Here is a 24,956-nt window from a genome sequence, read left to right on the forward strand (position 1 = left end):
AACTAAATCCTTACAAACTGCCCACAAGGCTCACATGATCTGCACCACCTGTCCATCACTCCCCCACAACCCTATCTCCTGCCTGATGCTCTCTCTGCTTCAGCCACACCGGCCTCCTCGTTGCTCCCCAGGCTTGCCAGGCATGAGCCCACCCCAGGGCCTTTGCACTTGCTGAGCGCTGTGCCTGGTGTGCCCTTTCCTAGGTCTCCACATGGTTCTCTCTCTCACAGCCTTCAGGTGTTCGCTCCAGGATCACCCTGAAATAGTTTGGATGTTTGTCCCCTCCAAATCTCATGTCGAAATGTGATCCCCAGTGTTGAAGGTGGGGCCTGGTGGGATGTGTTTGAGTCATGGGGGCAGATTCTTCATGAGTGGCTGGACGCCCTCCTCTTGGTAATGAGTGAGTTCTCACTCATTAGTTACAAGATTTGATTGTTAAAAAGAGCCTGGCTCCTCCTCCTCTCTTTCCAGTCTCCCTCCCACCATGAGAGGAAGCCTCCTGAAGCCCTCACCAGAAGCAGATGCAGGTGCCACGCTTCTCGCACGATCTGCAGAAACGTGAGCCAAATAAGCCTCTTTTCTTTATGAATTACCCAGCCTCAGGTATTCCTCTATAGCAATGCAAACAGACTAGCACACACCTTCTCACTGAGAACTTCTGACTTAAAAGTGCAGCATTCCTGTCCTCCCAGCACTCCCAGTTTCCTCCAAGAGGCCTCCAGGCTCTGCCTTCTCCAGCCTCACAGGCCTTTTCTGGAGCCACGGCACTGACTGTCAGGCCACACCACCATCCACTATACCTTGTCTCCAAGGCCACTCGCAGGACGGCTCCCCAGGGCAGGTCTGTCCCCCTCACTGAGCCCAACACAGGGCTGGCTGGGCACTTCATCTATGCTGTTGTCAGGCTCTTCATCTATGCTGTTGTCAACAGTCCGGCTCTTCATCTATGCTGTTGTTTTCCCAGTTGATGAGTGGCAAGCAGCACTGAGTGAAGGGCCAATGGTTTGAACAACTGTGAGTTCCTCTAATGGGGGCATGGCCTGGCACATAAAGGGTGCTTCCAAATGTTGGCCTTTCTTACTTGCCCAAGGAGGGAGGCTTCCTCAGGTTCTCTTCAGGATGCAGAGGTGGGAAGACCTTTCACTGGCAGGGTGGAGAAGCCAGGAGGGGCCTGGGGCTGGGATAGCACCAGGTCTAAGCAAAATGTCTCTGCAGCCAAATGGTCGGATTCAAACCCCAACTCTGTGTGACTCTGGGCAAGTCCCTAACCTCTCTGTGCCTCAGTTGCCTCATCTGTAACGTGGGTTGCTCCAAAAATTAAGTGCAAAATACTGGAACAGAGCTTGACAATTAGTAAATGCTATATAAATATTAGCTGTGATTATGTTTTCACTATTATTGTTGTTACTGCTGGTAGCACAGGCTGGGTGACTGGCATCTCCCCACACACCCCCAGCCACCATGCAGCTGCCCTCCCTCTCTGAGCTCCCAGCCCCTGTGTGCAGCAGGCAGTAAATTTTTCCTATCTCCTCATAAACCGGGCCTTCCTCCGCTCAGCCGTCACCTGGCTGGCAGCACTGTCAAAAAGACAGATGCCACATCTGCCTTGTTTACGACTTTAATTCCCAAACCCTGTTCTTTGGGCTCCCAGGGAAGGCCTGGGAGGAAAGGAGGAGGCGGGCGCTATCTTCCCATAGGCTTGACAGCTGCAGAGATGCCCCTCTCAGTGACCCCAGCTCGCTGAGGTTGGGGGGATCCATGGGCCATCTGCAAGTGCTTCCTGCAGATAAGTTCCTATCACTTCCTTGGAAGCCGTGAGGGAGGCAGCACTCTGCTGGGGATGGAGCTCTTGGGAGAATGGGAGGGGATAATATAATTCCCATTGCACAGATGAGGAAATCAAGGCCCCCAGAGGTGAGGTAACCTGCCCAAGGCCACATGGCTAGGAAGTGGCAGCACCAGCATTCACACCCAGGTCTGCAGGACTCTAATAGCCGTATGTTTGAGAAAGAATGAGTGCTCTACCATACACCCAACCCTGACCCCTTCAGCACACACCAGTCCAGCCTCCAGCTGCCAGCATGTGCCACCCTTCTGAGGCTTTCTTGGGCACAGGAGCCCTCTCTGCCCAGCCATTTGGCAGGCCGGAGGTGCCAAGGAATTAATGGCCTCTAAGAGCATCCCTCCACCAATGCCTGATGGGGCACACACACACCCCGGCTCCCTCTCACTCTCTGTGTGATGACTGAGAGGCCTGTTCCTCTGTCCCAAGAGGATTAAGCTTCAATTGTTCACAGTGGCAACCAGCTTGATCTCACACCCTTCATCTCTGCTTTCTCTCCTCTTTCCTGGAATCCCCTCCTAAATCAGCTACTTACTATCAAATCCTCATCTTGTGGGAACTCCACTTCAGACAGCATTGAAGGATGAATCAAATTTTCCCAAGTGTAAGATCCCAGGATGAGAGGGTCCTTCCCACCCTCTTGGACGGTCACCAGGCCCATCCATCACCTGGGGTGGGAAGGAATGGATTTGGCAAAGGACACAGGAGTGGCACTTGCTCTCTGTGAGACCTTGAGCAGGGCAGGCCTGTAGGACTGAAACAGAGGCCGACTATGGAATGTGAGCACCCGAGAGAGCACCTAAAGAAGTGAGGGGGAAGCTAGACTCTGGAGACAGAGTGGGGGCAGGTGGAGAATAGGTCTCGGAGACCACAGAGCATGCCTGGGCTGGCTGAGGGCAAGAGAGAGGGGTCCCGGAGGAGCGGGAGGGAAGGAGGGGAAGGGCAGGGGTGGGCACTGGCTTGACAGCCAGGCTGCCTGGGTGCGAATCAGCTCTGACAACTCTCTAGCTCTGTGATAGTCACAAGTTGCCTCAGTTTCCTCTTCTGTAAAATGGGAGTTGCATCTGTGACCATCTACACTACCCACCTTCAGGAGGGCACATTGTTTCCTCCGGGATTCTACAGCAGACAGACAGACAGAATTGGTACCAACAGACTTGGACTATTAGATTGCCCAATTGCCTGTCTAAATCCCAACTCTCCCACTTCCTCTCTGTATCAGCAATAACAATCATTTTATCAGCACCTACCATACACATCATTCTCAGCCAGCCTCCTCACACGCTTTATCTCTAAACCTCACAGCTCATTGAGATACCTGTTGCCTTCCCTGTTCACTGACAGCAGCTGAGACTCAGAGAAGTTAGATAACTTGTCCAAGGTCACACAGCAGGGAGGAGGTAGAGCCAGACTCAGACCCAGGGGTGGGTCCTTCCCCTGCCCCTGCTCCTAGCTCTCTGTGGGTGTCACTCCAGCCCTCCTGGCCTAAGGCCTTCTCCCGTGGGACAGGCTCAGCTCAGGGGCAGGACCATGGGGAAACCAGAGCTGCCTGCCCCTCCCCCAGGGTCTCAGGTCCCACAAACATTCCCAGCAGCCCCCTCACCCGCCCCTCACCTCACCCAGAGATAGACTGAGAGGCTCACAGCACCTGGCCTGGGGCCACACAGGGACTCTGACCTGTCTCTACTGGGGCTCCCAATGCAGCAGGAAGGATTGGGGTCAGCTGAGACGTACCATGTCTAGAGCCTCTGCCCTTTTGCTCATGCCTCCTCACCTGTTTAGGGTGCACGCCGTCCTCCCTCTGTCACCCACCCCTCCCTCCAAGCCAGAGGCTCCCAAACTTTGCTGCAAAGTAGAACCACCTGGGGCACTTCAAAAAATCCTGACGCTCAGGCTGCATCCAGTGCAAATTAAACCAGAACGTCTAGGGTTACCCTATTTTTAAAAGATCCCCAGGTGATTCAATGTGAACAAAGCTTGGAAACCACTGCCCCAGCCCTAAATACACATTAAAATCACCTAGGGAGCTTTGTAAAAATCCACAGCCTAGGCCCCACCCCTAAGGTTCTGATCTAGTTGGTCTGGGGGTGGCGCCCTGGTATGGTGTTAAAAGCTCCCAGGTGACTCTAACGCACCTCCAGCCTTTACAGCTGCCACTTACAGATCAGGAAGTGCCTCCATTAACGCTTCACTTCCTTCTGGAGACACCCTCTGGGCCAGCTCATCAATCCCGTTGCTCAGATGAGAAAGCAAAGGCCCAGAAAGGTTGCAGAGCTTGCCTCAGGCTCATGGCAAAGCTCTGTGCTCTTTTTTTTTTTTTTTTTTTTTTTTTGAGACAGACTCTCACTCTGTCGCCCAGGCTGGAGTGCAGTGGCACAATCTCGGCTCACTGCAACCTCCACTTCCCAGGCTCAAGCGATTCTCGTACCTCGGCCTCCCGAGTAGCTGGGATTACAGGTGTGCACCACCACACCCGGCTAATTTTTGTATTTTTAGTAGAGACAGGGTTTCACCGTGTTGACCAGGCTGGTATTGAACTCCTGACCTCAGATGATCCGCCCACCTCGGCCCCCCAAAGTGCTGGGATTACAGGCGTGTGCCACCACGCCCAGCCAAGCTCTGTGCTCTTCTGAACCCTGCTCCAGTCCTCCTTCCCCACCTGAGCTGACAATCAGACCAAACGCCTCCCTTAGGACTGCTAGAGAGGTTCATGAATCCTGCCCCAAGGACTAGGAGTCTGGACAGAGCCTACAGGAACTGACCAAAGCCTTCTCCCCTCCTGCCCCTCCCAGACGCAGAGAAGATTCTAGAAAGCCCTTCCCCTTGACAGCCCAGACCCCTCGACAGCCTAGGCACTGGGTCCAGGAGGCCCCAGCTGTCCATCTTGCCACCACTTCCAGTCTTCCCATTCCATCCCCATCCTCACCCCCGATCTAGGTCTGCTGATCTAAATCAGAGTGCCCATACAGTTTTCCATCCCGCTTGGGCACTTCCAAGAACCGAAGGGGATGCTCTCAATAATTACACCAGAACACGGGAGACAGGATGCACGGTCACCCCACCCATGAGGGCTCAACCTCCACACCCAGGCATCTTTGCACTTCTCACACCTCTATTGTGATTACTGCCTGATGCAGGCATTTGCTGAGCAGCCTCGGGCAAGTCACTTGGTCTCTCTGACTCTGCATATCCTCGTCTAGAGTGTAGGAATCTTAAGAGTTCCTAGAGTTGCTGTGAGAGTGAAATGTCTTTCACATTTTAAAGATGATGTCTTTAAAGTGTCTGAACACAGTAGATACATAGTAAACAGCAATGTTTATGTTTAGCTCACCCAGGAAGACATAAGCCCCACATAAGACATAGGCACACACACCCCTTCTCTCTCAGGAACACCAGCTCACACACATGCGAAGTCACGTGCCACAGGTGTATACACACACACTGCCACACCGGGCACACTCGCATACCTGCACTCACTCTGCAGATCAGGTGGGTTTGGCTGTGAGCTTCTCTGGGTCCCCAGTGGTCCAGTGGCTGCAAGTCCCTGTGGGCTCTGGCCACCAGAGGGCGGCATGCTCCCCACCCACCCTCATCACACTCCCTTCTCCCCTGGCCCTGGAGGAGCTAAGACTCCATGCAGCGCATCCCCCGCCCTTTGCCCAAACTGCACGATCAAGTCTGGGAGAATACAGGAGATAACTCATCATCCTCGATTAGGCACCACTCAGGCTGAGAGGCACCAGAGCACCCCAATGTTATTGAGGCTGGGTCCTGCCGCAGAGTGACCCAGACCCAGGGCGCGCAAAGACCCCTGTCCGGATGTATCTGAAGTGGACACACCATGATGGCTACCTAGGGGGCGGGGGGCCCAGGGCTCAGACCCGGGAGCAAGTCATGCTCTACCGCCCTCTATCTATGGGAATTCAAGTCCCTCTACTCACCTCCTCTGAGCCTCTGCTCTCCCTTCTGTAAAATGGACCGATCACTGCCCCTCCCCTGCGCAGCTTATCCCTCTAATGTGAGGGCTCAGATGTCACCTGTGCAAGCAGGCCGTCCCTGGCCACTTCACAGTTGCAGTTTCCCTTCCCCTCACACTTTCCGTTCTTTTTATTGTCTGTTTTGTTTCTTCTGCACATTTCTGTTCTGACATATTCTATCATTCACTCGTCTTGTTGATGGTCTGTCTCCCTATTAGAATAAAAACTCCAAGCGCCGTTGGACTCTTTCTTCACTGCTATATTATCTGCCATGCTTAGAACAGGGCAATGCACGGCCTAGGAGCCAAACTGGTGCTTGCTGAGTTACTGAGGGAACCCTGGAGGTTAGAGGTGGTTTCTGGAAAGTGCCCAGCCTGGTGTGCGTCAAGACTGGATACAGGGCAGGAGGGGTCAGTTCGGTGCTGTGGGCTGGCCCTAGGGCCATCCACATCAACCCCGAGGTGGCCAGAGGCCTTGCCACTCCCAACGATCTCAAGGCCACACCCCAAATCTGCTGTGGCCCCGCCCCTCAGGGCCCCGCCCCAGGCCTCCCAACTCCACCCCAGGTGCTGGCCCAACTCCACGTCCTGCCACGGCCGGCCGCCGACAGACAAAGGGAGTCTCTCGGCCTCAGGCCCCCAGGCTCGGCCCTCCCCGGCTCCTCCTAGAGCCCGCCCGGCCCTGCCCGGCCCGCGTGCTCACTGGTGCACTTCTTGACGTGGCTGCCCTTCTTGAGGGCGTGGCGGCTCAGCTTGCAGTGGAAGTTGTCCTCCCAGAACTCGGCAAACCAGATGTTGCGCCGGTTGTTGTCCAGCGTGCGGCTGGAGAAGTAGCGGTCGAAGCCTGGCAGGGAACCAGGACGTCAGGGCCTCACTGGCCTCCTTCCCCACCAGCCCCAGCCCTCCCCGCCTCCCCCAGGATAAGAGATGGTCCAGGCGGAGGGAGAGAGACCGGGAGGAGCACATCCTCCGATCCAGGAGAAAACAAAATGTGGAGCATTTCATTTCATTCAAAATGAAAAGAGCTGTATTAGGTCCCAGGGGGAGCGTGTGTAATCTACAACTGCTGCCTTTATGGAAGAGAAGCACACCGATGAGGATGTTTCCACGGCCTTTAACCGCTGCAATGCTAAGAGCGGGCTTTGAGAAGCAGCCGCCTGCGAGTCCTGAGATTACAGCACAGAGGCTGGTGGGGCTGCCCGACCCTGGGAGCACCTGAAGAGGAGACCAGGCCAGACAAGGAGGGAGGGGACCACCCAGGTCACACAGCAAGACCAGGACCTGGACCTTCTTCCTTCACATCCAGGACGTCCCCGTCACTGACAGAGGCTGCCTCCCTCCTCCACATGCTCTGCATGGCTCACACTTCTGCTCTCAGCCTCGGAAAGCCTGTCCCAGGGTGGGCAGGCTGGCGGTGAACAACACCCTCTCCTCCTCCCAGACACCCCTCCTGCCATACTGACTGTTCTCGGCACTGTGGACTGAGCTGCTCTGTATGGGCCAGAAGCCTGAAAGCTCAGCGGGGCCACGTGGAGCTTCCTGCCCATGGAAGCGTCCAAGTGGAAGCAAAATGACTGGCCACGTGGCAGGAGACACACTGGCATCGAGCAGGAGGTTTGGCCTGCAGTAGGATTTCTCAGCCTCGGCACTGTGGACACTCTGGGCGGGATAATTCCTGTGGGGGGGCCGTCCTGTGCACCGTAGGATACTGAGCAGCACCCCGACCTCTACCCACTGGAGGCCAGCAGCAGCATTCCCCAATTGTGACAACCAAAAATGGCTCCAGAAATTGCCAAATGTCCCCTTGGGGGGCAAAATCACCCCCAGATGAGGACCATGATTCTAAAAGCTTCTCTAATGTTCCTGACAGAAAAGGTACTTGTCAGGCAAGTCCTGGATTCTGGTCCCAACTCTGCCACTCGCTGTACTGTGTGTGTCTCAAGCTCTCTGAGCCCTGTGTATCCATCTACTAAATGTGGGGAAGAGTGCATCACAGGGATGCTGGGGAGGCTAAAGGAGATGTCTGTAAGGGGCGTGGCACTGGTAAGCACCATAGCAGTTATTGTTATGTTGTGTTTCTTATGGCTGGGGGTGGTATGGAAACTCTCACTATGTGTGTGTGGTGGGTGGGTGGGGGGTTGTTGGATGTGTGATGGGGTAAGAGTGTGGTGGGTGGTGGGGGGGGTGTTGGATGTGTGATGGGGTAAGAGCTGTGGGGATGGATGAACCAGGAAGGCATGAGTCTGAGAGGACCGGGGCTGGGCAGAGGTGGTTCCGGAGCCTGAGTCAGACATGGGGCAGGTGTGGATGTGGGGGGACAGATGTGGTCTTTGCAGGGACAGACATGGGCCTGGGGGATCACGCTGGGCCTGTAGGCAGGCGTAGGCCCAGGGGGGCAGGTTTGGATGACAGGGTAGCCATGGGCCTCTGGACAGGTATGGGCCAGGGCTAGAAGGTGCCATGGGCCAGGGAGCTCCCTCTGCCTCAGGATGAAGAGAGGACACTGCTGTGTGACTTTGAGCAAGTCCCTCCCCTCCTCAGGCCTCCATGTCTTAGGAAGTACCTTGGAGAGGCAGATGTCTGCAGTCCCTCCCAGCTCCATTAATGCTGGATTCTGTTGAAGGGAGGGAGGGAAGGGAAGGAGAGGGCCCAGGGAGCCTTCTTCCCCATGGTGAGGACTGCCAGGTCCCTGCCAAATCAGGCCATTAGTGGGAACGTCACACCTCACTCTCTGTGAGGTTCTGGCCAGAGAAGTTCATTCCTGCCCAGGTGACTGTGGGTTCTGCCCTGAGAGGGGGGGATTCAGGGCGAGGCAGGCCCAACCTCAGCGCCATCCCAGGGCCTGCCAACCCCAGGCAGACTGCAGGAAAGGCCTGTCCTGTAGCCCTGGCAGGACGGCTCCCAGCCTCTTCCAGCAGCGGACTCTCCACACACCTTCCACCCCAAAAATGTCTGAGAAGAGAGGAGGGAAGGTCTTGAATCTGGATTCAAATTCTGCTGTGTTGCATGTGGCCTAAAAGAACTCCCAGCCCAGAACCTCAGAACATAAGAGGCTGTGGGCCAAGGAAGAGAAAAGGAAGGATATGGAAAGAGGAGGAGCAGAAGGGGAAGGAAGCCGAGGAGGGACAGCAGGAGGAGCAGTCCAGGATGGTGCCGACCACCTGCACCTGCCCGACCTTACCTCGTACGGACATCCTCTTGGGGAGGATCGTGACAGCACCCTCAGCCACCTCCTCCAGGTGCAGCACAGGTGCAATCTTGGAGCCCCAGCTGTCAGAGCCCATCCAGAAGAAATGGCCTGTCTGGTTGGCTCTTCGTGCTGCCTCCAGCACACGCCTGTAGGAACACACACCAGCCCAGCCCAGCCGTGTCTGTCCACGAAACTGCTCCCACTCCTGGCCACACTTGCTTTGGGCCCACATCTCTGACCCCCAGAAGCCCAGGGTCCACAACTGTCCCAGCACCCATGCTTTCACCCCAACCCGTGGATTCCCCCTACCCCCTGCCCTCACCTGCCCATAGTCCCATGGCTACTGCCTCATCCAACCTGTCTGCCCCTGGGCCCACGCCTGTGTGATTCTCCAGGCCCACATCTGTCCCTACAAAGACCACACCTGTCCCCCGCAGATCCACACCCGCCCCACGTCTGACTCAGGCCCCACCACCACCTCTGCCCAGCCCCGGTCCCCTGAGACGCATGCCTTCCTGGCTCATCCACCCCCACATTCCTTGCCCATTCTCACACGCATCCGCCATCACACAACCGCCGCCCTCACCCCTCTGCACATGCTGCCTTCTGCCCACAGCTCCCTCTTCATTCACCGCCCTCTGTGCCAAAATTCCAGGTCCTTCAGAGAGCTGCTCCCCACACCCTGAGTGGGAGTGGGTGATGGAGGGAGATGGGTGTGGAGCCAGCCACCCAGTGCTCACACACAGCCCCGTCTGCCTGTGATGGTAATATAAATCAAACCAGGGTCCCGAGAGCCCAGCCCGGGGCCGAGGAGCCCACAGCAAGCACTCAGCCAGGGCTTCATGGAGGCATGAATTAAGCGGCCCCTCAAAGACATCTCAGAGGGGAAAAACAAGGAGGAATGGGCAGAATTCCCCTAACCCAGCTCCCACAAAGAGAGACTGAGGTAGGGAGGAGGCAAGGAACTTGCTCACAGTCACACAGCAAGTGAGAGGCTGTGGTATTACAAACTGTCCAGGCCCTTCCGTCGGTGAGGACCAGGGCACAGACTCCGGGGCTGGGGGGTGGCTGCTGGGCCTGTGCAGGAGGCGGCCAGCTGGGGCTGGAGGGCCTGGGCTTCCAGGGAGAAACAAATGTTTCCAGGCCCCAGAGCTTTCACCTGAGCTGGCCTTGTCCATCTCATCCCACCCCACCCTCCATCATCTCCCAACTCCTGAGGCTTTCCAGCCCCGCTCACTGGTGTAGCCCCCCTGCACCCTAGGTCACCACTAATGGCAGGTAAGGCTGCTCTCAGAACCCACACCCACACCCTATTAATACCCATCTGCATCCGGCCAGCCCGAGATGGCCAGAGCTCCCGATCTTCTAGCCCTGCAGAGTCACCTGGGTTTATTTTTACTTCTGTTTGCTTCTGAAAATGCATGTGCATTTCCAGAAATGACCCCCGCCTCCTACCCCACTTCCTGTAGCCTGCTCCAGAAGTCAGTCTAGCTCCCTTCCAGCCCTCCCCTAGGGACTTCTTCGCTGGGACAAAAGGCCAAGTGCTTTCAGTCCCCCTCCCAGAATGTGGGTCCATCTGAGCTGAAGGTGTCCTCGAAAACAGCAGGCCCGGAGTGAGGCACATAGCTGGGTGGGGTGTGGGAGCCAAGTCTTATCAGGCTCTGGGATGGGAGTAGGGGGCAGGAGTCAGTGAGCGGGGCCCGGTGGCTCAGAAGCTTCCCCAGGAGCTGGCTGAGCGGTGGCCATCATACACGTTCAGAGCCAGAACTCAGGGGACTTGCACGCCTCAAGGGACTGGGTGCCGCCTCTGTGCAGCTCTGAGGGTGTCAGGATGGGGCTTGAGGGCCTCCCCTCCCTGGCCTTTCGCTGCCTGAGACACCAACCATTGCAGTTTGTCCTTTTGGCTTTTGAGGCTGTGATGATCTTCCAGAAGCCCTCCTCCATCCCTCCAGGGACCCACCAATGGCCTGGGAGGGTATCTGTTTTGCAGCAACTCTGGAGTCCAGGTTAGAAAGTGAGAAATGGCTTGGGAGCACTGGTGAGGAATAGGAGGAAGCCGCCTGGGAAGGACTGGGCACACAGTGCAGCCTTGGCTGGTCCAGTGAGGGGGAGTCTGAGGGCACAGCAGGCTCTGCCAGCCTTGGCCAGATATCTGAGGAGACCTGGCAGGGGCCACATCTGCTCTCACCCTCCTCTCTGAAGGAGAGGTGACCAGCAGGGACTAGAGGGCCCTACCAGATTCTAGGCAGAGCTGTATCACCCCTCATCCTGGGGCTCCCTGAGGACAGAGCTGTGTCTCCCCTCAGCTTGGGCTCTCTGAGCCTAAGCCAAGACTAGAACCAAACACAGCCCAGAGCTCTTCTCTGTACTCTGAGCTCACCACAGAAAGGAGGGAGGGGCTGAGAGGTGGCCCACATTTACTGGGCGCCTATTTCATGCCAGACCTTACTCTAAGCCTTTTATGCACATTCCTGCATTGAATTCTCAAACGCTATCAGGCAGGCAGGTATCATTAACTCATTTGTTTTTTAGCAGCAGAGGCCCAGAGAGGTTAAGAAATTCACCTGGGGTCACACAGCTAGTAGGTGGGAGAACAGCATTAGAACCTAAGTGGTCCAGCCCCAAGCTCACGGCCTCGGCCCTCTGTTAAAGCACCCAGGTAGCCATCCCTAGCAGGTGGAATGGACGCAGGAAATGGAGGGGGAAGGGAAGGAGTGCCCCATAGCAGTAGCCTGTGCACCAGCCTGTGGGTCTCCCTGCCCACATACCCACTCACCCGCACCCACCTCTCTGGATCCCAGGGTGGGGTCAGGCTCGCCTGGGAAGGTCTCCAGCAGGACAGGACCCGTGGCTCTGCCCACACCTGCATGGCTCCCAGTGCCCACCCTGCTGCCACCTGCCCTCACCTGATGTCATCCTCGTTGGCGAAGATGATGACTGCCCTGGCGTTCGAAGTCTCCAGGAGGCGGCGGATGATCTTGTCGAACTCGCCTGCCTTGGGCTCCCGTGGTATCTTCACTGACTGGGCGATGCACACGCCCCCTGCAGGAAGGGCACCGGTTAGCTGGGGGGGGCAGGGGAACCTGAGTCTTCCCACCACTCTCCCAACACATACTCCAGGAGATGGGGGCTGGATGCTGCCCAGGCTCCCCAGCCTGACTCCCAGCCCTGGGATCCCAGCCTCTGGATATGGGCTGTGCAGTCAGAACAGCTTCAGGGCCAGTCTTGGCTCCACTTACCAGCTGGTGACCCTGGATATGTCACTTAAGTACTCTGAGCCTCAGTTTCCCCATATAGCAGCTAGAAGCAGCACGGCATCATGCTTAGGAGCTAGACTGCCTGGCTTCAAATCTCAGCTCTGCCACTTACTGCTGTGTGACCTTAGGTCAGTTACCGGACCTCTCTGTGATGCACATATATCACCTATAAAGTGAAAATAATGGTATTACCTATTTCATAGAATTGTTATAAGTGAGGTAATGCATATAAAGACAACATCCGCTACCTAGTGTTTAGTAAATGTTGATTATTTTTATTGTAACCCCCTCATAATGTTTCTTGGAAGGTTAAAGCTGGGAATAGAGCCCACCCTGAGGCATCAGTCCTTGCTACACCCATATCCACATGCTTCTCAGGGCTCCTGTCCCTGGGCCCCATGCCCATCACCAGGCCCCTGGTAAGAGCAGCGTGCATGGCCACTGGCTGGAACCATCAGAAGAGGGTCAATACTTGATGTTGCCGGGATTCACGACCAGGCTGGGTGGCCATCAGAGACCTGGGAGCACTTTGTCCCAGCCAGTCCCCAGCCCCAGATGTGCCTCTCAAGTGCTGGCAGGGGACAGATGTCATTCATGTATTTAAATCTCACCCGACCGTGTGGTACAGAGCATCTGTGGGCCATGCTTGTGTCAGCCACTGCCTTTGACGGATGAGGAAACCGAAGCTCAGAGAAGAGAAGTAGCTTACCCAAAGCCACACAGTTATCTGCCCTACTGGAGTCCAGGAGCTGGAGACCCCCGGAGAATAAGACCCCAGAAGCCCCTGGTGGCAGTCGATGGAAAAGCATGAGGGATTAATCTTGAAGCTGGTCCTGGTATCTAACGGCTGCCCTCCTCTGGGTCCCACTCAACTCAACACAATGCCTCAAACCAAACACCTACGCTGGGCACCGCTGGGCTTCCAAATGACCTGGAGGTCCAGGCTGGGGCCAACTGAGCCTTCTACACAGACTTGCCCCAATACGTCAGAAAACTCTGGGTGGAGCTGCCAGGGGCTCAGAGTGCAGGGGACACGACTACCACCAGCCCCACAGGGCAGTGCCAGCACCCAGCTCCACCCACGGAGGGGTCCCTACCTGTGGGCAGGGAGATGGCCGCCAGGGAAGGCTGCCCAAAGGCAGTGACACTGGGCTGAGTCCTCAGAGGATGCAAGTGGCCAGGCGGCAGACATTCTGGAGAGAACAGGGTACGCTCTGGAAGGAGTGGCTGCTCTGTGCCAGGCACCCTGCTGGCCTGGGGCCACAGGACACAACACACACACGCATGCACACACACGCACATATGCACACACACACAGCTCCTCAGGTCTCTCCTAAGACACCAAGAAGTCCCAAGTGCTAGAGAAGAGCATGTTTACTAGGAGCTCACGGGGAGGGGGGAGAAGGAGCAAGGGTGCTTGGGCAAGACTGGGGCCCCGTCAGTCTGGGGTCACGGAGCCAAGGGAGGCAGCCACTGGCTGCACCGCTGGCCGGGCCGGCTCTCAGCTCCCAGCTAAGCCCTCCATATGGTTTCTTTCCACTTAGAAAGTGGGCCAATTGCGACATTCCTCCCCCCATCTGGGGAGACAGATGGACAGAGGAAGAGGCTGGACTGGGAGGAGAGGGAAGGGAAGGATGAGCCACCTGGCTCCAGGAGCAGGACGGAAGGCAGGAGAAGGGAGTTAATTGCTCTCAAACAGGGAGAAACTGTTAGGTTAAGTCATATTTCTGAGTGATGCTCTTCTAAGAGGATCCGTGTGATGGTCTTGCCTGGCACCTCAGGGCATATCTTGCAAGCTTCATTTTGCTGGTGAAGGAAGGATTAGGTGACCACGGCTCAGTCAGCGGGAGTGTGACACACAAGGTACTTGAGATGCAAATGCAGTCTGAGGAGGGTTTGATATTCTTGCAACTGCAAGAGATTCAGACCGGAAGGGAGTGCGGCGGGCGGGGGTGTGCAGAGCTCCATAATACTAATGAACATTTATGGAGTGTCCAATGCATGGGAAATGCTATTCTGCAAATTTTACATGGATTCACTCATCTGAGGCCAGTGTAATCACCACATCTCCAATTTATAAATGAAGAAATTGAGGCACAGAGAGGTTAAGTAGCTTCCCCAGGATCATGAAGATAGTCAGGGGCAGAGGTGGGGTTTGAACTTGGGCCATCTGGCTCCAGCGGCCACCTTTCAGCCAGTCATGTAGTGAAGGGATAGGATTGTGGAGTTGAGGGGGCTTGTGGGCCCATGGGCATGATGGGGCATGGTGCCCATGCTGGGGTGAGTGCCCACTGGTGTTGCTGCCCCCAGGATGAGAAACCAAGTGCCCGTGGGGTCCCTTTGTTTCACAGCCCTATTGTCAGCACGTCCACTCAGGGGAGTGGGTAAAGGAACTGGCTCAGAAACCAGGCCCTCTCCTGGGATGACACAAGCTCCTGGCAGTGGCACAATCTCTGCCTCAACTGCTCTCTTGATGCCTGCTGCAGCCAGAGAAGACCAGAGCGGCCCAAGAGGCCACTGAGCACCCACTGCATGCCTGGCACCGTGCGAGGCCCAGTCTTGATGAATCCTCACACATTAGCAGATGCTAATATCCCCATCTCACAGATGAGGAAACTGAGGCTCAGGTTGCTAAATAGCCTAACCAAGGTCACACCGCCATTCAGTGGGACTGCAATCCTGGTCTGTGTCCAGAGCCTCCCTCAGGCGGAGAGGCCCCCATTTCCTGCAGCCCCTCCAGCTCCTGGACAGCTCCCTTTCCTTGCAAAGCAATGACTCTGCAGCAGCCACTGAGAATAAAGGGGCAGTGTTTCATGTGCCGGAGCCTCTTCTGTAGCCTCTGTTGTTTAGGTGGCTTCATGTACATGTGTGCACACACGTGTCCACACACAGTGACATAATGCACGCACTGGCACAGATCAACATCCACCATCACCACAGCCCACCCTGTGTGTTCCAGGCCACGCTGCTACAGACCCAAAGTCACACCAAGCCCACCAGCCATCCCTGTGCCCAGTCCCTGGGCCACATGGCTAACACTCCCGCAGACACCTGCTTCAAACCTCTCCCCTAGGAAGGGGCACGCCTCCTCACCCTGTGCCCCAAGTCTCTCTCATTGAATAAAGTAAGAATCCATGGGTCCGTACTTAGAGTAGATATAATCAAATGAAAGCCCACAAAGCCCTCAGGGAACAAGCCCACTCCGTTATCTCAGGGAAGAGGCTGGAGCCCTCCACTCCCCAGGCTCCAGGCACAGGACCATACGGGGAGGGGGACACACATGAAGAAGTCTGGGGGTCCCCATGGCCTCCTTGGCTCTCCTGGGTCTCCCTTGGCAAGCCCCTGCCCAGCCTCCTGCCAGGATCCCAGCCGCCCAGGCTCCTGACAAACACCCGAATGCCACTTGCCAGCTGCAAGCTCTGCCATCCCAGCCAAGCTGGTGCCTCTGCTCGCCGGCCAGGGGCAGTAAGCCACAGCCACTTGCCAAGATAATCTGAGTATATCAAGTCCGTAGGGACACTGGAGACCTCCTGGCCCAAGTTGGATGGAGAGTGAGGAGACGGAGGCCAGAGAGGCCTTGCCCAGGGGCACACAGTAGCAGGGGCAGAGCCACCTTCAGACGAGGCTCTCACCACTGCACTGGGAAGTTTGGGATCCAGGCCAGCCCCTGACTGCTTTCCAGCAGGAACCGCTATCTCTCCCAGCTCTGCGCCTCCTCCCCAGCCCGCCCAGGCTCCACACCTCCCCTCCTCCCTGGGCTGCCCCACCCATCAAAACCGACTTTCGCCTGGCCCCATCCCTCAGGGCCCGCCTTTACTACAAGACAGCTGGACACCTGAACAAGGCGTGTCCATTGGAACCCTCTGCAGAACCACACGGCAGCGTCTAGTAAAGCTGAACATGCCGGCTGCCTCCAAGCCAGTGCTTCCCCGTCCACACTCGTCCCCAGGGAAACCCCGGCACGTGGGCACAGGAGACCCACACAGAGTGGCTCAACACAGCACTGTCTGAAACTGCAAAAAAATGGAAACAACCTAAATGTTTTACAACAGAAGAATGAATAAACTGTAGTGTGTTTGCTCAATGGGATATTATGGAGTTAAGATGAATAACAGTTCTCATATGTCAACATGACAAATCCTGAAATCGTAAAATTGACGGACAAAAGCAAGTTGCAGCAGGATCTGTCCCATTTATGTAAAATCTAAAGACCACATACAATATTTATGAAGACGCATATATATGTACTATACATATATGAGTAAAGGCTGCATGAGGGCAGGAGACTTTGTCCGTTGTTTTCATCACACTCTCCCCAGTGCCTAGAACACTGCCTGGCACATAGTAGGTGCTCTAAAATGTTTGCTGAGTGACTAAACAAGGACAGGAAGGGAACCTGCCACCTTTCAGAATCATGGTTACCTCAAGGGAGAAGAGAGGAACAGGACTGAAGAAGGTTCCGACTCAATCCACGTTTTATTTCTTTAAAGAATAATCAGAATCAAGCAGATGTGGCAACATGGGACTACTCAGCAAATCTGGGCCACAGAACCCCAGCTGGACAAAACTTTTAGATATGGGTGACAGCAAGGGCGCCGCGGTCCTCACGTGGTGCCGCCTGACAAATAACACAGCAGGGCACACCAGAGCCTCCCTGTGTTCATCTGTGAAATGGGCTGCATAGCCGCAGCTGGCCCAAGGGCTTCCATAGGGAGGCTGCCTGCCTTCCTCCGCCTTCCTCCACACCTACCTGCCTGGGACTGCCCCTCTCCTCCCAGCCATGTGGTTCCTGAAATCCCATCGTCCCATGAGAGCAGGCTCACTCCTGGCCAGCCCTCCGCTGGTGTGAGCTGGAACCGTCACCACCCCAGGCTTCAGGCATCCCCACGTGAACATGACATAGAGATGTCATGGATGAAACTTGGTATCAGTTTCCTGTCGTATTTTTCAGTCTCTCCGTCCTTTCCATCTGTGGTCTGGTGACCTTTCCTGGTGGTCTCCAGGCCCAGCTGACATAACTGTGTCAATGTCCACCTCCAGCTGCACTTCCCAAGGTCAGGGTCAGGTCTGTGTCCTTTCTTCCTTTCTTCCTCTCTTCCTTCCTTCTTTCCCATCTTCCTTCCTCCCTTCCTCCTTCCTTCGCTCCCTTCCTCCCTCCATCCTTCCCTCCTTCCCTCTCTTCCTTCCTTCCGCCCTCCCTCCCTCCCTTTCTCCCTCCTTCCCTCTGTCCCTTCCTCCCTCCCTCCCTCTGTCCCTTCCTCCCTTCCTTCCTCTCTCCCTCCTTTCCTCCCTCCCTTTCTTCCTCCCTTCATCCCTTCCTCCCTCTCTTCCTCTTTCCTTCCACTGCCCTGCTCAGTTCCTGGCATAGTCAGTCCTTAAGAAACGATATTGAGTAAGACTCCTTCCTCAGGAGCTCTCAGTCTAGCCGAGGAAGCAAGACCAGAAGGAACAGCCATCACCCTGAGCAGAAGCACAAGGGGACAGTGCTCCGGGTCAGCCTGAGCATGCAGGTGGCAGAGGAAGGGCCCCCTGGAGCCACACCCCCACTACACAACCCCTAAGCACCATTCTTCAGCAGCCCACATTTATTGAGCATCTGCAGGGAAGTACAGGCCCCTCTCACATCACCTGCCTGCCTGCTGCCACCACTTTCCCTTCGTGGAGCCCGCAGACGTGTACTGAGCATCTCCTATGTGGCAGGCATGGCATGAGACACTGGGATGCAGCCATGCAGAGGACAGAGCCCTGGCGCCATGCAGCCTGAGTCCCAGGGTGGGAAGGAACCGTAAACATCCTGGAATCGGTGCAGAGGAGGACAGGAGCAGCATGACGTGCTGGAGGGAGACAGGGGGCTACATCCCATCAGCCAACCTGGATTCACCCTGGAGAACAGGGAGGCTTGGGCTGGGCCATGCAGCTGGAGAGGCAGAGGCTGGATCTGAACTCAGGTCTGACTGTTCTCTAGGAGCTGCTGCCTTGCCTGAGACCCCAGGAATTGAGAACACTTTGGAACTTGTAAATCCCACTTACCTTCAAGTGAGGTGGGATGTGCTGCTAAATGAATTCACATTTCTGTCCTGCATGACCTGGGGTGGTCCTAGCCTGAGGTGAGCTTAGGTTTACAGGAGGTCTGACCGTGGCAGGACCCTCTGAGACTCCACTGTGCCTGGGATGCTCTCCTTGTAGCACTTCCCCATCCTCCCTGGCATGGCTCTCCCCACCCCACCTGTCTCAAAAAGTCCTCCCGCCATCCTGCAAGGCCAGCCCCCCAGCAGCCTCCAGATCACCTGCCTTCAAGGACCCACCCCTCCGCCCCACCACTTGTGGGATGTGCCCATCTTGTGCAGTCACCCTGGGCGGGCTGAAAGAAAAGGCCTCCCGTGAGAGAAGCCGGCTTGTGCCCTACCTCACCCACTCCCTGCTGTGGGGAGGCAGTCAGGGGTCCCCCAAGCTGTCACCTTGGACAGTGGGCTCCAGACAAGGAAGGAGAAAAATCCTCCTCCAGACCCCTGAGCCAGCTCCCTCTGGTCTCCAGGCCCGGCCTCTCGGGGCCCAGCCAGCCGGTCCTGAGGCCAGCAGAGACATAGGCACATCCTCGCTTTCTCCTTTCCTTTAAAAAAATTTTTTTTTTAATTTAAAAAGAGAGGAAAATAATGAAAAGACAAACCCTAGGAATTCAAGTGGAAAAATCTACCTTATGGCAAAATGTGAAGGCAGCAATTTCCAGTGGGGTAGGGGGTGGGTCATGGGCGTACACACACACACACACACACACACACACACACACACACACACACACACACACACACACACACACACACACACACACACACACACACACACACACACACACACACACACACACACACACACACACACACACACACACACACACTCCTTCCTTCTGACTCCCAAAGCCAGGCCCTTCCCCAAAACAGCTCTCAGGAAGGGGACCAGAAATAGCTGCTCAGAGGGCTTGGTGACTGGTGACTGCTACTTTTATTTTCAGCGGGGAGCGAAGCCTGAATGTAAATAATGGAGCCCAGGCAGCAGTGTTGTGGCCAGAGGGGGTTTCAAGGTAAGAAGGACACCAGGCCCCAGCAAAGGCCCTCCCCATGCAGCTGCTCCAGAGTGAGCTGGGTTCAGGACACAGGAGGGCTGGGCTGGCTCCAGCTGGGTCTAGGACTGCACAGAGGGCCAGGCCTGGTTCTCCGTCACCTGTCACCAACCCTGTCTGCTCCTGCTTGTGACCCCGCTCCCCAGCTCATCAGTCTCCAGCCCCCCAACACACTCTCGGCTTTACAACCCTTGGCAGCCCCCAGTGTGTGTGTGTGTGTGTGTGTGTGTGTGTGACCCTAAGCGCCTGCCTCTTCTCCCAGGAGGGTCTCCCTGATGCCCCCAGTGAATCTGGGTTTCCTGCAACATCCAGGACCGCCCCAGTCCCCACCAGGATCCACCCATCTGGCCACGTCTGTGCCCCCAACAGGCCTCTGCACATGCTGCTCCCTCAGCCAGGAGCACCCCCACCTCAGCTGCTCAGCCACCCTCTGGCTCCCCACCCAGTTCTTCCCTGGCTGGGCTGCATTTATCTCCCTGGGGTCTGTCTTTCTGCCTGGGGCCTTACGGAGCCCAGGACACATGCGGGGCCTGCCCAGGACGGTGGTAATCCACACCTGCTGGACGAATGGAGAACTGAGTTCCTGACTGACAGGGTTTTGAAGGGACAGCTTGGCAGGAGCTGCCAGCATGGGCGTGAGGGCAGAGGCTCTGTAGGAGTTGGAGGTGAACACCTGCACCTGCTTGCACGCTCCCATCCCCTCGGTGACCTCCCCTCTGAGCTGCCACCTCCTTACATGCACAGCCACTGGACACCCCATTTGAGCCTGGCATCTACTTTGCTCTGGTCCACCGTGATACTCCATGCTCAGCGTCCACACGCGTGGGGTGGGTACCCATGTGCACCTGGATGTCTCCCTCCGTCCTGCCTTCTGCTGGGATTTTACTTTCTCCACCGAGACAGCAATTCCTTACCATGAGTGCTCAGGAAATCGGCCTGCAAAGGATGAGCAAGTGAAGAAAGGTGCATGCTGGCTGTGCAAAGGGACCAGGTCACAAGAGCCCTGCCTGAAGACAGGTGACTCAGTTGATAGTTTAAACTCCACCTGATAGGGATAGTGTGAGGGCCCAGTGTAGTGGTGTTTGTGCAGGTCTGCCCCCTGGAGCCAACGCCTCTGGGGAGGGGGCAAGGCCTAGTGGGGTGGGGCTGCTGAGGCAGGAGGGCAGGAGCTCGGAGGACAGGGGCCTCATCACTCAGCCAGGCCAGGACCCAGGACCCAGGGCTGGGGAGGTCCACAGCTGGGCGGGGGGACCAGGGCACCAGGATTATCCAAGGCAGCACACACATCCTTTCCTTCCTGAAGGCTCTCAGCACCCCCACCACACCCCCGCCACGCCCCCAACCACACACACACACACACACACACACACACACACGGCAATGCACACCCTCACAAAATCACATACTACACACCACCACAAGCTCACAAAGTCTCACGGTCACACATGCTCACCAGGAACACAGCTCCCATCACACTTATGGGCCCAGTAAGAACCTCGTACAGCCTCATAGCCACAAAGACGGGCACAGGGCCATACGCACACACTGACACAGTCACAGATCCCATAGTCCCACAGCCACACAGGCTCACCCAGTCACCACATAGCCTCGCACAAACATGCACACTACACCCAATCCCATCACATCCTCCATATACACACCCACAAACCCGGGCACGCAAGTCATGTAAATCACCAACCTGACACACATTTGCATCCAATTATAACTTCAGACAACCCCTAGCCACACACAGACACACACCTATACATCACCACACAGATATACACCACACACACATCACCACACAGATACACACCACACATACCCACACATCACCACACACATACACACACATCACCACAGAGATACACACCACACACACACATCACACAAATAAACACCACACCACACACACAATCACCACACAGATACACACCACACATATCACACGCATAAACACCACACAGACACACACATCGCCACACAGATACACACCACACACACACACATCACCACAGAGATACACACCACAAACACACACACATCACCACACAGATATACACCAGACATACCCACACATCATCACACACATCACCACACAGATACCACACACACATCACACAGATAAACACCACACACACACACATCACCACACAGATACAGACCACACACACACACACATCACCACAGAGATACACACCACACACACACATCACCACATACACACCACACACATACACACCACAGAGATACACACCACAAACACACACCAGATACACACCACACACACACCACAGATACACACCACAAACACACCCCCACACATCACCACACAGATACACACCACACCCACACACATCACCACACAGATACATACCACACACACATCACCACAGATACACACTACACCCCCACACATCACACAGATACACACCACACACACATATCACCACACAGATACACACTACACACACACAATCACCACATACACACCACACACATACACATCACAGAGATACACACCACAAACACACACCACACAGATACACACCACACACACACACCACAGATACACAACACAAACACACCCCCACACATCACCACACAGATACACACCACACACACACACATCATCACACAGATACATACCACACACACATCACCACAGATACACACCACACCCCCACACATCACACAGATACACACCACACACACATATCACCACACAGATACACACCACACACAGACACACACATATCACCACACAGGTACATGCCACATACACATATCACCACAGATACACACCACACACACACACACATTACCATACAAATACACACCACACACACACGACCACACACACACCACACAGACACACATCACCACACAGATACACACTACACCCCCACACATCACACAGATACACACCACACACACATCTCACCACACAGATACACACCACAGCCCCACACATCACACAGATACCACACACACACATTACCACACAAATACACACCACACACACACGACCACACACACACCACACAAACACATCACCACACAGATACACACCAACAATCACCACACAGATACATGCCACACACACACATCACCACACAGATACACACCACACACACAATCACCAGATACACACCACACACACCCCTACACATCACTACACTACACTACACACCACACACAGACACACACCACCACAGATACATACCACACACACACCCTTACATCAACACACAGATACACAATCACCACACACCACACAGATACACACCACACACACACATCAGCACACAGATACCACACACAGACACACACATCACTACACAGATACACACCACACACAGACACAATCACCACACAGATACACAGCACACACAGACACACACATATCACCACACAGATACACACACCCATTCCTCACCACACAGATGCACACCACACACAGACACACAATCACCACACACCACCCAGATACACACCACACACACACATCACCATGCAGATACAAACCACACACACAACCATACATCACCACACAGATAGACAGCACACACAGACACACAATCACCACACACCACACAGATACACACCACACACAGACACATATCACCACACAGATACACATCACACACACAAACTCCCACACATCACCACAAAAATACACACCAGACACACACATCACTACAGATACACACCACACACACCCATACATCACCACAGATACCACACACAGACACACAATCACCACCCACCACACAGACACACACCACACACAGACACACACATCACCACACAGATACACAGCACACACAGACACACAATCACCACACACCACACAGATACACACCACACACAGACACACACATATCACCACACAGATACACACCACACACACCCATTCATCACCACACAAACGCACAAACCACACACAGAGACACAGTCACCACACACCACACAGATACACACCACACACACACATCATCACACAGATACAAACCACACACACAACCATACATCACACAGATACACAGCACACACAGATACACAATCACCACACACCACCCAGATACATACCACACACAGACACACACATATCACCACACAGATACACACCACACACACACTCCCACAAATCACCACAAAAATACACACCACAGACACACACACACATCACCACAGATACACGCCACACACACACCCATACATCACCATAGATACCACACACAGACACACAATCACCACCCACCACAGATACACACCACACATAGACACACATCACCACACAGATACACACCACACACACCCATACATCACCACAAAGATACACACCACACACAGACACACAATCACCACACACCACACAGATGCACACCACACACACATCACACAGATACACAGCACACACAGACACACAATCACTGCACATCACACAGATACCACACACACATCACACAGATACACACCACACACACATCACCACACAGACACACAGCACACACACACCCTTACATCACCACACAGATACACAGCACACACACACCCTTACATCACCACACAGATACACAGCACACCAACACTCACCACACACCACACACATATCACCACACAGATACACACCCACACACATCACACAGATACAAACCACACACACACCCATCACCAAATACACGCCACACACACACATCACCACACAGATATCACTCACACACACACACATCACCATACAGATACGCACCACACACACATATCACCACAGATATACACACCACACCCACACAATCACCACACACCACAGATACACAACACACACAGACACAAACACATCACCACACATATACACACCACACACACACACATCAACACACACACAATCACCACACACACACAATCACCACACACCACCATACAGATGCACACCCACACATCATCACACAGATACACACCACACACACACCACACAGATACACACAATCACCACACAGATAAACACCACACACAATCACCACAGATACATACCACACACACACATCACCACACAGATACCACACACACACGTCACCACACAGATACACACCACACACACACATCACCATACAGATACACACCACACACACACATCACCACACAGATACACACCACACACACACCCCCACACATCACCACACACACACCCACACACCACCACACAAATACACGTTACACAAACACCCACACATCACACAGACACACATCACCAAATACATGCCCCACACACACATCACCACACAGATATCACACACACATACACATCACCACACAGATACACAACACACACACATATCACACAGATACAGACCACACACACACACGCACCACACAGATACACACCACACACACATCACCATACAGATACACACCACACACACATCTCCACACATTACCATACAAATATATGCCACCCACACACACCCACACATCACCACACAGATACACACCACAGACACATAATCACCACACACCACACAGACACACATACCACACAGATACACACCACACACATCCACACATCACCACAA

At 54.9% G+C, this 24,956-nt stretch overlaps 1 protein-coding gene across 4 annotated transcripts in view; it reads right to left on the minus strand.

Annotated features, from left to right (window-relative positions):
• Positions 1 to 24,956, minus strand: part of GRM4 (glutamate metabotropic receptor 4) — a 127,522-nt gene that overhangs the window by 30,521 nt on the left and 72,045 nt on the right. For all 4 annotated transcript variants that reach the window (XM_024248960.3, XM_024248963.3, XM_054557413.2 and 1 more), the window contains 3 exons: positions 11,916 to 12,051; positions 9,001 to 9,155; positions 6,523 to 6,663 (listed from right to left, as the gene is read on the minus strand). In XM_024248960.3, coding sequence (XP_024104728.1) covers positions 6,523 to 6,663; positions 9,001 to 9,155; positions 11,916 to 12,051 — 432 coding nt within the window. The remainder of the gene's footprint in view (positions 1 to 6,522; positions 6,664 to 9,000; positions 9,156 to 11,915; positions 12,052 to 24,956) is intronic.

This window comes from Pongo abelii, chromosome 5, assembly GCF_028885655.2.
Source record: "Pongo abelii isolate AG06213 chromosome 5, NHGRI_mPonAbe1-v2.0_pri, whole genome shotgun sequence".
NCBI classification, from domain to species: domain Eukaryota; kingdom Metazoa; phylum Chordata; class Mammalia; order Primates; family Hominidae; genus Pongo; species Pongo abelii.